This window comes from Taurulus bubalis, assembly GCF_910589615.1.
Source record: "Taurulus bubalis genome assembly, chromosome: 2".
NCBI classification, from domain to species: domain Eukaryota; kingdom Metazoa; phylum Chordata; class Actinopteri; order Perciformes; family Cottidae; genus Taurulus; species Taurulus bubalis.
In genome coordinates, this window is record NC_136590.1 from 44,771,618 (window position 1) to 44,785,410 (window position 13,793).

At 47.4% G+C, this 13,793-nt stretch overlaps 1 protein-coding gene across 1 annotated transcript in view; it reads right to left on the bottom strand.

Annotated features, from left to right (window-relative positions):
• Positions 1-11,768, bottom strand: part of LOC306754033 (uncharacterized protein) — a gene marked incomplete at both ends in the record, with an annotated part of 48,611 nt that extends 36,843 nt beyond the window's left edge. The window contains 6 exons of the mRNA XM_079237945.1: positions 457-651; positions 5,870-6,337; positions 7,160-7,694; positions 8,566-8,683; positions 9,398-11,506; positions 11,706-11,768. Of these exons, the coding sequence (XP_079094071.1) occupies positions 457-651; positions 5,870-6,337; positions 7,160-7,694; positions 8,566-8,683; positions 9,398-11,506; positions 11,706-11,768 (3,488 nt within the window). The remainder of the gene's footprint in view (positions 1-456; positions 652-5,869; positions 6,338-7,159; positions 7,695-8,565; positions 8,684-9,397; positions 11,507-11,705) is intronic.
• Positions 11,769-13,793: the final 2,025 nt, after the last annotated feature.

Genomic DNA, 13,793 nt, shown 5'->3' on the forward strand with positions numbered 1-13,793 from the left:
TAACACACAGATGTAGTAACACACAGATGTAGTAAAACACAGATGTAGTAACACACAGATGTAGTAACACACAGATGTAGTAACACACAGATGTAGTAACACACAGATGTAGCAACACACAGATGTAGTAACACATAGATGTAATAACACACAGATGTAATAACACACAGATGTAATAACACACAGATGTAGTAACACACAGATGTAGTAACACACAGATGGTTGGACATGTTGTGTTTGCTGCTCGTTGTGTGTACGTTACCTGTTAATAATAATTGGGTCAAGCAGGTAATAACAGTTATTAAATGTTGTGCTAGGTAGTTAGCGGTGGGTGCTAACGCTACGCTAAGCAGGATTACGCTACGTGTGCTTTGAGGCAACACAACCTCACACTTTTTTGAGAATTTCTCAGACATTTAAAAAGGCACAAACAACCCCCGTCCGGGCCCCGCTCACTTCTTGCTGAGGTGGGGCGCCACGTCGGACCTCCGGAAGCCGTCCAGGTTGAAGAGCCGCTTGGCCAAACGCCGGGCCGCCGCCACGTCGGCTCGGTGGCTGCCGTTGGTGAGCGTGTCGCTGCTGTCCAGACCCAGCCGCTCGCTGAGGTCCTGGTCCAGCTCCGAGTCCGTCGCCAGGCGGGCCTTGTCCCTGCTGGGAGGGCGGGAGAAGGGGGTCAGAGGTCAGAGGGGTGATTAGACACAAATATAGATGGACAGGTGAGGCTATGGAAAGGAAATGAAGAACTTTTTTGGTTCAAATTACATAGATTTGTAAATAATTGAAAAGGAAAGAGAGGAGGGGATGAAAGCAGGAACAAAGAATGATGGTGATATAATAATAAAACCAATAACTCTGCTGTATCAATAATTTAATACTAATATCTGATCTGTGCAGCGCTGACCTTAAATCAGTTTCCAGCTGCACAAGAGGTTTTAAGACAAGAAGAAAAATACACCGAGGGAGGTGAAGAGAAAGTAGCTTAAAAGAAAGATAAATATCTGTTAAACTGAATATAATGTGCATGCTGATATAAGAGGATTTAGAGGAGAGAGAAGAATACATGCAGTAGTAAACAAATCCCGTATTTTACATTAATTCAGTAACCAGAATAACAGAATGCTTGAAAATCGTTTTACAATCAAACACAACGTTCGGATTATGCACGTCACAAATCTCCTCTTTTGCCAGCGTTCCTGTTATCTCTTCCTAATTAAGCCCCTTCAAAGCTTAATCCAGTTCAGAAATGCAAAACTTATTACATCTGAATTACCCTGTGATAATATTTTAAGCATGTTATGTCACGCCGAGCTGAAAGAGAACTACTTTTCCGGCTTCCAGATTACAGAGACGAAGGTCTCCGAGTTCAGTTGCTTAGAATTTCGGCGTGCCGCTGACCTTCATTGATGCTTTCGAGAGCCGTGAGACCATTCTGGTCACGCCAGCCGGGATGGAAGAACAATGACAGTTCAACAGCGGAGGGGTTTCATTCCAGAAAGTAAGAAGCACTTCCTGAACAAGCAGAGCTCTCATTTGGATTTCTCAGCACGAGGAACAAGCCAAGAAAACCCACAGTCCCGGGGCTTAAGCTTCCCACACTTACACATCCGTGCGCTGTAAGTGAGGCCAACTCACAGCAGCGCAAACAGTAATTAATAACAAAAGCTGATTGGGTGTGAAAGCTACAAGGGTGCAATGGTCCACTTTGGTTTCGCAGATTACACAGAAGAGCGAGAACTACGTCTGCAGGCCTTTGAGTTGTGAGCTCGATGCTAACAATGCTAACAATACCTGCTAATAGGTTTGGCTAATAAGTTAGCACAACTTCAGTTTAGTGTGTTAGGAATGTCCTGATTTTTTATAATGTATTGGACAAATTAAAAGTTTGACCTGTTGGTGGCGCTATAGATGAAAGGTCAGAGCATCACCAAAGTTATTACAGTTCTTCCTGCGAGGGACATGAATGTGTCTGCCAAATGTCATGGCCATCCGTCCAATAGTTGTTGAGATAGTTCACTTTACAACCATAAACGTGAACCTGCTGGTGGCGCTAGAGGAAAAGTCACCTGGGGACCATGAACACCTCTTCCAGATTTTATGGCAATACATAAAAAAAACCAACAAATGTGAACCTCATGGAGACTCTAAAAGTCAAAAAGGTCACCAAAGTCATGAGGATTTAACATCTGGGAACCACGAAATTGGTGACAATCTATTAAGTAGATATTTCACTTGATAAATGTAACCTTTGACTGGCAGGTGGCGCTACAGGGAAAGTCAAAATATCACCAAAATGTTTAGGATACATCATGTGGGGACCAGGAACATCTCTAGCAAATTTCATGACAATACATGAACAAATCCCACAAATATGAACATCATGGTGACGCAAGAGGAAAGTCAAGAGAATCACCAAAGTCTTGAGGGTTAATCTTCTGGAAACCACGAGAAAACTATATCAGAAATTATGCTCTGGGGACCAGGAACCTCTCTACCAAAAGTGCATTGCAATACATAAAAAAAACATGAATGTGAACCTCATGGTGACACAAGAGGAAAGTCAAGGGGATCATCAATTTCATTAGGATGTATCATCTGGGAACCACGAATTTGGTGACAATCTATTGTAGTAGATATTGGGAGATATTTCATTGGATAAATAAACCTCGAGGAAAAGTCAGGTGTTCGTCATAAAAACACAGAAATGCCAAAATCATCGAGGCTTCTCTGGGGACCATGAATGTGATCCGTGTGATCGGTCTGTACAGAACAACATCGCCGCCTGAAGTTTAACACAGAAACCTTTGGTAAACGATCCCTCAACAGTTTTAAAACTGCCGTGAACGCCTACAAAGTCAGGTTCAAATCCTCTGGAATGCACACACAGACAGGTGTGGACAGGTGAGACAGGTTCCTGTAGGTAGGGACCTACCTGTGGCAAGACCGCCTGATCGACAAGTACCTCTCCTGGTCGTCTGCAGCTGAACCGTGACAGCAGAAGACAGACGGCGCCCTCATCGGCGGCCCCTGAACGCCACCTCTCCTCGGCTCGCCCTCCCGCCCGCCCCCCACTCTCCCCTCGACCACGGCACCTGAACGCATCACCGCCGGCGAGGAGGAACACCTGTCGTCTCTCCCCGGAGGCCCGCGGACTCTGACATTCCTCCGCTTGGCTTTTTTTGAGTCAAACTGAGACTTCACGGGTCTCCCTCTCGCTCTGTGTTTGCTGTCATTTGATCCTCAAAGCTTCCTCCTCCTCCTCCTCCTCTTCTCCCCCCCCTTCCACCCCCGAAAAAAGTAAAAGATCTGTTTGTCCTGCAATGCCGATCCTTCTCTATCTTTTTTTCCTTCTGAGTCTGTTTGCTGTTGTTTCTGTTCCCTCCCTCCCCCTCTCTCTCTCCCCCTCTCTCTCTCTCCCTCTCTCTCTCTCTCTCCCTCCCTCTTCCACTGTGTAAACTCAACGTCCCCTGCTGACCTTGGATTTGAAAGCATGGCATAAAACTTGGCTTGTCCGTTGCCTAAAAAACTAAAATCCCCGTCCCTTCCATTTTCCTATCCCCTCCATTCATTTCTCTTTATCTCTCCAACTCCTCATATCCATCCTTTTTCGGGTGTTGCATAAGTTTTATTCCAACTTGTTTTTTGGTGTGAGCTTTTCAGCCACAACAGAGGTGTCGGGTTTAAACTCGATATACCCCGCGGGCTGAGTTCCTCTCCAACCATATCTGCCCGGCGGAGAGAGGAGAGGCGGCCTTTTGTCAACGCCCGAGTCCGACGTGGAGTCTGTTTACAGCATCGGAGTTTAGGCTCCGGCTTCTTGCTTTAACGGCATCCCCGTTATGTTTTAACCTCCTCTCAGTCCGCTAGGCCGCACAATGAGCCCCTGTCTAACAGAGTGGACTGTCTAGAAGAGGAGGAGGAGGAGGAGGAGGAGAAGGAGGAGGAAGAGGGGAGTAAAATTCCAACTTTTATCAAAGTACGGACTTGTGAAAATATTTGTCTGGTCGTCTCGCTCCTGGATTCCACAGATTCCGCGCTGACCGGGCCGGCCGCTTACAGAGGAGCGATAAGACTCGAGAGCAAACATGCACCTGAACGAGCCCGCTGTGATTTTAGCTCTCAAATAAAGAGTTTTATCAGGAAGCAGAGAGATAACAAAAGAATCAGTTTATGTTTAAAGACGGCCTATGTTTGTGCAGGGAACTAGAAATAACTCAAAGTTACCGACCTGCATTGATTATGCCCAATGAAGAAGGGAATAAAACACCTGATTTCTACTCTCTTCTGCCATCTGGTGGTCAAAGCAACAAGGTGACCCGGTGCGGTCGCTCTACCTCTGCAGTGCTGTCACAGTAAGTTAGTGTGACAGTACGCCTCCATCGACCCCCACGATAACCGACAGACGGTTCCACATATCTTGCAGAGGAGATGCATGTTCTGCATGAATATGATATTCTGCATGCAACGTGAGGAGGAACGCAGGTGGGAGTCTGTGGAGGGTTAAAAGAAAAGTCTTTGGCACTCTGACAGTCAAGGTGAGTTCCTCACTGCTGCAGCGGCCATCTGCCTCTGTGTCACACACACACACACACACACACACACACACACGCACACACACGCAACATGCACTTCAAGTATACAACCATCGAAAACCACCTACAGATGCACATGCATGCACAATCAAACACATACAGATACGTGAATATGCTCAGATGGATTCACATAATACACACACACACACACACACGCACACACACACGCACACACAGGCAGCCTTCTAGTGACCTTCACTCTGAAGCTGCTCGGCTCCAGAATAGCACTGCAGCACTGCTCTGCACAAGGAGGCCGACAACCGTCCATTAACAACATCAACACACACCAGTTCAGCTTATGTCTGAATGCAAAGAGATGTGTGTGTGTGTGTGTGTGTGTGTGTGTGTGTGTGTGTGTGTGTGTGTGTGTGTGTGTGTGGTTTACAGTACGAGGAAGACTATGTCCCCAGATAAAGATGCAGCTCTTGGCCTATTTCCGTGCAGAGTGGAGATAAATAGAAATCAGAACGATACGCAACAACAAACATGACCCAGTTTCACCGTCACTCAGCTTCTGGGTGAAACAGCTCGACTGCGTTTCAGCCGTCAACAAGTGAGACACGTCTTTTTGATGAACGGCAAAAGAAAAAAACGAATAAACACCTGAACATGTGTGATTGTTGAACATCTCTTTAGAAAAAAGTTCATAAATCTGCTGCTCTAACAGCCTCAACTTAAATGAATAAATCATTTAAATCAAGAGAGAAGTAGTCATTTATATAGACTTCTATACAACCAGAGGAGTCGCCTCCTTGTGGTCAGTGGAAAGAATACAGCTTCAACACATGAAGCATATACTTCTATACAACCAGAGGAGTCGCCCCCTGGTGGTCAGTAGAGAGAATGCAGCTTTAACACATGAAGCATTTACTTCTATACAACTAGAGAAGTCGCCTCCTGGTGGTCAGTGGAGAGAATGCAGCTTTAACACATGAAGCATAGACTTCTATACAACCAGAGGAGTCGCCCCCTGGTGGTCAGTAGAGAGAATGCAGCTTTAACACATGAAGCATTTACTTCTATACAACCAGAGAAGTCGCCTCCTGGTGGTCAGTGGAGAGAATGCATCTTTAATACATGAAGCATAGACTTCTATACAAACAGAGGAGTCGTCCCCTGGTGGTCAGGAGACAAAATGCAGCTTTTAAGACACTTCAATATCGGATTCACTCAGCAGATCTGGATGTTTCTGCCTGGAGACAATATGTCAGTGTTGTGTTTAAAGTGTGTTTCTGCTGCCCCTAAGTGGTGAAAGGATCCTGAGTGAGCCGCTCACTCACCTCGGCAAAGAGAAGGACGGGTTGCTGTACCAGCTGCTCCCCAGCTGCGAAAGCCCTCGTGCTCGTGGCGGCGTGTCGTCCGATCCGCTGCTCAGCCTCTCGCTGGACGGCGCTCGGGTGGCGTCCGAGTCCCCCGTCATGGTGAAGATAGAGTCGGAGATACTGGGCCTCTCGTCGTGGGCCAGCGGGGCGAAGCTAAGCTGCACGATCTGCCTGGCGCTCTGGCAGACCGGTCCGTGGATGGCAGGGGTGAGTGTGGGCAGGTCAAAGGTCAGGACGGTCTGGGTGCTGGAGGTCAGCAGCTCCTCGCTGTCCAGGCTGTTGTACGATGTGCCTTTGGCCCGGTGAGACTCCATGATGCTCTCAAAGTGCCGGCTGAAGGTGTCCTCTGCTGCGCAGCGAGGACCGGAGACCAAGATGGGGGATTTGAGGGCCGGGTGGTGGTTGTCAAAAAACGTTTCCATTGGTCTGGACAGAGAGATAGAGTTTTAGAAACACTGAAGCAACACGGATGTGTTTGTAAAGAAAAGTTTAAATGTGTTAGAAGCATCGAGAAGACTTGAAACTAGAGATTGAGACAAAAACTCATGTTTACAATGTTTACTGAGGGAATGAATCAAGAGAGAAGTAGAGTAATTTATATAGACTCGATACAACCAGAAGAGTCGCCCCCTGATGGTCAGAAGAGACAATGCAGCTGTAGCCCTTTATTGTGCCTGTAACCATATATGGTAATTTATCTTACAAAGTATTTGAATTAGTGCCCTATGAAGCAAAGACTTCTATACAACCAGAGGAGTCACACACTGATGCGCAGGAGAGAGAATGAAGCTTTAACACATGAAGCATAGACTTCTATACAACCAGAGGAGTCGCCCCCTGGTGGTCAGTCGAGAGAATGGAGCTTCAACACATGAAGCATAGACTTCTATACAACCAGAGGAGTCGTCCCCTGGTGGCCAGGAGAGAGAATGCAGCTTTAACACATGAAGCATATACTTCTATACAACCAGAGGAGTCACCCCCTGGTGGTCAGGAGAGAGAATGCAGCTTTGGCTTCACTTTGCAGAACCGGAGGTCGCCGCCTGGTTGGGAAGCACTGATCTAGACTAAAGTCTAAAGAGTCTGAACTGTATTTCCTATAAAGACAGGACGTGCTGAACTGTTTCAGAAGCCACCGGACCTGTTTACAAGCTACTCGAGAAATAGGTGAGGCGTGAGATCTAAATTCAGATAAAAATCTTCTTTGTGAACCCGTGCACGTGCTTGTGGTGTGTTTTCACGTTTCACCTCTTCAGCAGGTGTCCAAACACCTCCGGCTCCTCCTGCGCTGCATGCTGCTGCTTCCTGTTGTCTCCTTGCATCCTCACACTGGCCCAGCTCACCATTTCTTCCTCCTCTTCCTCCTCCTCCTCCTCCTCTTTTTCTTCTTCCTCCTCCTCTTCCTCCTCCTCCGTCCCCACCCTTCTCTCCTCCCCCTCCGGGCTGCTGCCGGTCCCCGAGGTGCCCTGCACGCTGCGGTTGCTCCCGAAGGCGGAGTCGGCGTCGTCCTGCTCGGCCAGCAGCACCTCGTCGATGTCCGTCTCTCGGTAGCAGCGCAGCGGAACGGCGTCCAGGTCGGTCTCCGAGTACTTCAGCGTGCGGCGAATGATGCCGGTTTTGGGCGAAGTGCCGACGGCGGCCGGAGGAGGGGTCACCAGCTCGACCTCCACGTGCTGCACCTCGTGGTCGGCGGAGAGCAGGAGAGGGAGGGAGGACGGGGGAGTCGGGGTGGGAGACTCGCTGGAGGTGCCGCTGGGCGGCGCGGTGGCGGCCTCCAGGGCATCTGCAGACGGAGGGAGGGAAACACAAACATGTGACCGGCTATATTTGATAAGTCCCTGTTGCAACTGCACAGAAAACACATTTAGATCCTTCGCTTGATCTAATTGGTCCAGAAGCAGAAATAAAAAGTTTGACGCTTCAATACTATTTTGGTACCGACCAAAATGTCCCTGAAAGTAGTATCAAGTATCAAAAGCTTCTGACAGATGGTTCTGATCAGAATTGTCTAGTTTTTTAAATATTATTTTGGGGTATTTTCTTTTTAGGGTATATGTCTTACACACCATAAACATTATGCTAACAAGTCTCAGAATTTCCAACACTGATCAAAAAGGAGGAAACAAACAACATGTAAGTAAAAAAGAAACCAGATGGTAAAGGGTATTTAATATTTGTTTGCCTTTGTTATCACTTTTAGATGATCATGTGACCTTCACCTGTGTATTACATGTGGAACAGTAAACCTGCATATTTTACGTATTGGTAAACGACAGCAACCCCTTGAAATTCAAAGTTTTTGAACTTTTGCCTCAATTAACAACATTTTAAAGTATGTTAGAAGTGTAAAACCCCCAAAGGTCTACACCTTAATTTGTATCCTAAAGAATTTACATATTTCAAATAATAGATAAATAGATAATCAGTTAGTTTTAAAATGATTATCTCCTGTCTCATTTAAGTTCTTTTGTCATTTTATTTAATAGTTTAATTCCCTAATGAGGTGTTAATCTTTAAAAACAAGGGTCATGAGGCTCAGTAATTTCATTAAGCAGTCTGACATCTGACTCATTTTGCTTGTCCCACTGAATATATATAATATATAAAATCCCAGACGTCCTAACTAGATGACATTGAGGAGGACATGCTCTCACGTTTCTCCCCCCTGCTAGCGGCCTCCTCAGCAGGGGTCCCAAATAAAAACTCCCACTTGGCTCGAGCGATCCTCTGACAGTGGAGCGAGGGCACCGGCGCTGCACAGCCACTGTCCGTCTGAAAGACACACACAGAGACACGCTAAGGGGCTAGCGGCTAGCTCGAAGATGCTAGCTCTGCAGGGCACAGTTGGACATTGGGAAATAGACTTGTCCCCCCAGGAGGGCGTCAGCTTAGCTTAGCATAAACACTGGAAGCAGGGGGAAACAGCAGTTGTTTTTGCCGAGGAGTTGAGGACTACATCCAGTTTTTATGCTAAGCTAAGCTAATCGCTTCCTGGCTCTGGCTCAATAGCAATCAATATATTTTATCAATCACTTGGCAAGCAAGTGGATAATACTATTTTTGTTTGATAGATCTATTTGGTTTGGGTACATTTCAACAAAATAGTAGAAGGTCTGCTATCAATTAAACTGACAATGAGCAGTTGACTACTGTCTGTGATAATGAAGCTACATCCAGGAGGTGGTTAGCTTAGCTTAGCATAAAAACTGGAAGCAGGGTGAAAAACACATTTAAAGCTCACAAGTTAACATTCTACATCTCATAAATGTATCTTAACACAAACAGAAATGAATAACAACAATTGTTCACTGTATTGTATTGTTACTTATTTCCAGTATTAATGCTAAGCTAGGCCAACAGCTGCCAGTCTCCAGCTCCACATCGAAACACTTGGAATAAAGTGACTATTTCCCAAAATGCCAGAATATTCCATTAAGTTTCTAAATCCTAAAAAAAAAGAAAACCAAGCGTGTGATTGGTGCCCACCTGTATCCCTGAGGTTGCGGCGCCGGTCTCGTTGCTCTGGTGACTGGACTGGCTGGACTCGGGGGACGCGCAGTCCCGGTCCCCCAAGCTGCCCGTCACGCCGCTGGAGCTCCGCGAGGACGACCCTCCCATCGCTCCGTTCTGCTCCGCCTCCGCCGGCCCCTCCGCCCTCTCCTGCTCCGCCTCGTCGCCCTCTGTCTCGTCGCTCCCCCGACCTCCTTCCTCCTCGCAGCCCTCGTCCTCCTCGGGAGAGTCCAGTGCCACCGGCCCCAGAAGCAAGATCTCTCGCCGCCTCTGCTCCGCTCGTTTCTGCTGGGCGGTGGGACTGAGCGGCCTGCGATCGGGTTGACGATCGGGCGTTCGGTCGTTGCCGGACCCGAATCCGTCCTCGGGGCTCGGGCCGTTCTCCAGCTGGTTCCCCCACTGCTGCCTGGAGGTCCAGCTGACCGGCGCCTCCTCGACGCTCTGATTGATGAAGAGCCTGCGGGCGAGCTCGGTGCAGTCGCCTCGCTCGAAGCAGCTCAGGTCGCCCCTCTTGTCCGGGTCCGGGCTCCAGGAGTCCCTGGCGTACTGCGGGAGCTGCCGGCGATGCAGCGTTGGGGTGTCCGGCGCGCGGAGCTCCGCTTGGAATAGCCGGGGGTCCCTCATGGGAGAGCTGAGCTCCGTGGGAGGATGAGAGGGACGGAAAACGCGTGAAGGAATGGCGGGGGAACCCGTGGAGCTCTGGCACCGCGACTTCTGAATGCAGTCCTCCTGGTGCGTTTGGTAGCTGGTGCGGGAGTTCGTTTCGTGCGACGTCACGATGGATCTTTCAGGCTGGTGAGAGTCGGCGTTGTCTGTTGCTGGTGTGTGTTGGTCGTTTAAAGGGATGTTCATCTTCAGCGTTTGCTTAGACTGTTGTGCGTTTGGAGCCGAGTTGTTGTGAGATTCCCCGGTGGGATCACCTAAAGCGCTGTGCAACGAGGACCTTCTGGCCTCTGTGAAAATGGAGGATACTTTGGTGGCCTCCTCCGCCAGCCTGCGGGCGACGGCAGGGCTTTGAGTCGGAGAAGAGGATTTACTGTCGCTCAACTGGTTCAGGCCCTCAACTACATTATTGCCAAGTTGGAGGAGTGCTCCCTGCGGTGAAGCGCTGGACCTGTGAACATGTCTTTTGATGGCTGGACTTCCAGCCACAGCTCGGGCCTCCGCCGACCAGTGAAGAGGACTCTGGGACTCGACGCGGGACTTTGAGAATAGCCGGTCGGAGGCCGGGCTCCGGGGAAGCCCGCAAACGGCCTGGCTCCAATCTGTGAGGTGGTCTTTGAGGTTTACGCTGATGTTCTGACGCTGGACGGGCGACCCGGCCCAGGACTGACAGCGCGGCTGCTGGTTGTAGCGCGAGGACGAGGCTTGCTCGAGCGCGTGGGCGAGCTTGATCCGCAAGAGAGGGGACCCGAACTCCTCCACGGCCCTCTGGGTAGCCGCCCTGCCGATGGGGTCCAATGCCGATTGCCGAACGCCGGGAGTCTGCCGTCGACTCCCCGGCGATCGGAAAGTCAGCTTGGGACTGGAGCTGCACGATGAATCGGGACTCCCGAACCAAACGGGGTCGCTGAGCCTTTTGCGAAAGTGAGACGGCGTGGACCGTTCCTCCCGGGTTCCCCGCTCGCACACAGAGCTGCGCGGGCTGTCCAGCGTCTTCACGTTGGCCTTCTCGATGTAGCTGAAGGTGACCACGGACCGCATGCCGTCGCCGACCACCTCCTCGTTGAACCCGCGACGGATTGGCGGAGTGTGCGGGACGCCGACCTTTCCAGAAGAGGGCATCGTCGGCGGAGATTGGACGGAGGTGGCCGCATCGCGCGGCGCACTCCGGTGCTTGGCGACCGTCGGGGAGCCGCCGGCTGGAGACCGGCCTCGCGAGCGGTCCTGAACCAGACGGTGGTGCGAGGGCGTCTTGGCGACGGTCGTCTGGCTCGCCAGCTGAGACAGGAGCTCCGTCGGGCCGTCCTGAGCCGATCGCCCCTGAGCAACACCGTCCTTCCCTCCGCTCTGATCCGGGGCAGCAGACCTCACTTCCACATAAAGATGAAGGACTTCCCCAGGCCGGGACATGACACCTCCTCTCTGGCCGAAACGAGGACACAGAAATGGAGCAGAGAGAGAAAGCGAGAGAGAGAGAGAGTGAGAGAGAAAAAGCTCTTCTTTGTCCTCTTCCTCTTTTATTTGTTTGTTTTTTCCTGCTGGTGGTTCCTGCGTGTCAGTTTATTTTTAGGCGGTCTTTCTTCTCCCTCCCAGAGCGTCTGTGTGCAGAGCAGAGACTCACGAGCCGAGCGGCCAGAGGACAAACGCGCCCGAGGGACGCCGCCAACCGCTCCCGATTCTTCATACCTGCGAATGGGAAAAACAAAATGAGGAGGATCTGTTATCTTTAGTGTCCTCGAGTGACGCCAGACACACACACACACACACACACACACACACACACACACACACACACACACACACACACACACACACACACACACACACACACACACACACACACACACAGGATATTCCAGTTTCTCTAAAGCTCGCTTTAACTTGTTCGTGGTGTTCATCTGATCTGTCGACAGCACGTCCACCGCAGATGAAGATGAGATACGTTATTACAGTAAATATAATATTAAAATATGATTAAACACTTTATAAGTTAATATTGTATTAAAACATGATTAAACATGTTATTACAGTAAATGTATAAAATATGATTATACACTTTAAGACACATTTTAACACTTTAACAGCTACATTATTACAGTAAATATAGTATTAAAATATGATTAAACACTTTATAAGTTTATATTGTATTAAAACAGGATTAAACATGTTATTAAAGTAAATGTATTACATGTTTATACGCTTCATTACGGTAACAGCTACGGTAACAGCTACGTTATTACAGTAAATATAGTATTACAATATGATTTAACACTTTATTACAGTAAATATTGTATTAAAATATGATTAAAAACAATATATGTTAATATTGTATTAAAACATTAAATCCGTTATTGCAGTAAATATAGTATTAAAATATGATTAAAGACTTTATTATAGTAATACAATATGATTTAACACTTTATTACAGTAAATATTGTATTAAAATATGATTAAAAACAATATATGTTAATATTGTATTAAAACATTAAACCCATTATTACAGTAAATATAGTATTAAAATATAATTAAAAACATTATAAGTTAATATTGTATTAAAACATGATTAAACACATTATTAAAGTAAATGTTTTAAACATGATTATACACTTCATTACGGTAACAGCTACGTTATTATAGTCAATATAGTATTAAAATATGATTTAACACTTTATTATAGTAAATATTGTATTAAAATATGATTAAAGACTTTATTATAGTAAATGTATTAAACATGATTATACACTTTAAAACACATTTTAACACTTTAACAGACCTGAAGACCAAACTCCTCCCACAGAGACGTCTTTATTAATCTCTTCTTCTTCTCTCTATTGAGCTGAAACTCTTCCTCGACTAAACTGAACTGAACCCTCTCAACTGTCAGCGTTCGGTCAGTTCATGCACAACGACTTTCCTCGCCAACAAAGCCACAGAAACAAAATCAAAACCCGCCAAAAAAGACTCGGCGAGCTCCATCCTGCTGCCAGCAGCGACAGCTTGCAGCGGCCGTATGGCGGAGGAGAGAGGCGTGCGTTAAAAATGGAAGTTGACAGAACAAAGAACTTGAGAGAATTGGAACGAGCGACGTTCCCCTCTTGACCCCCGGGTGATGCTCCCGCCTCCGTCTTCAAAAGCGACCAGACTCACATATTCTTTATAAATTTAACCTTTTCTGTTTTCTTCTTCTTCTTTTCTATTCACTGCAGATAAATAAAAGTACAAATGTTCCCGTCGCCGCCTCTGCACTCTCACACTCTTTATCTTTCGGTCGTGTTCACACCTTCGAGCGACCGTTCCCACAGACGCACCATTCACAAAATAAAGGCCTCTGCGAAGACGAGGAGGAAGACGAGGAGGAAGACGAGGCGGCGTCATAAATGTGAAGGTGAGAGCCACCGGGCTGAATAGCACTGATTAACTCTGTGAAAACAAACCTCGACGTTTTCGACAATGAAGCCGGTCGACAGTGAAGTTATCCGTGAAGACGGAGTTAAATAGAAATGTGCAAAGTTATAACAGTTATAAATTTCAATGTTTCGGAGAAATACGCATTCACACCTTTAAGTTATCTACTCTTGTGTTTTGGATTATTAATTACTTTGTTTTGAAAGGTGCTTGAATAGAAGTATAATAATAATACTATTTACCAATAGCCATTCTATTATAACTAGGAATAGGCACCTTTTTTTTCTTCTAATTTGTGAATAAA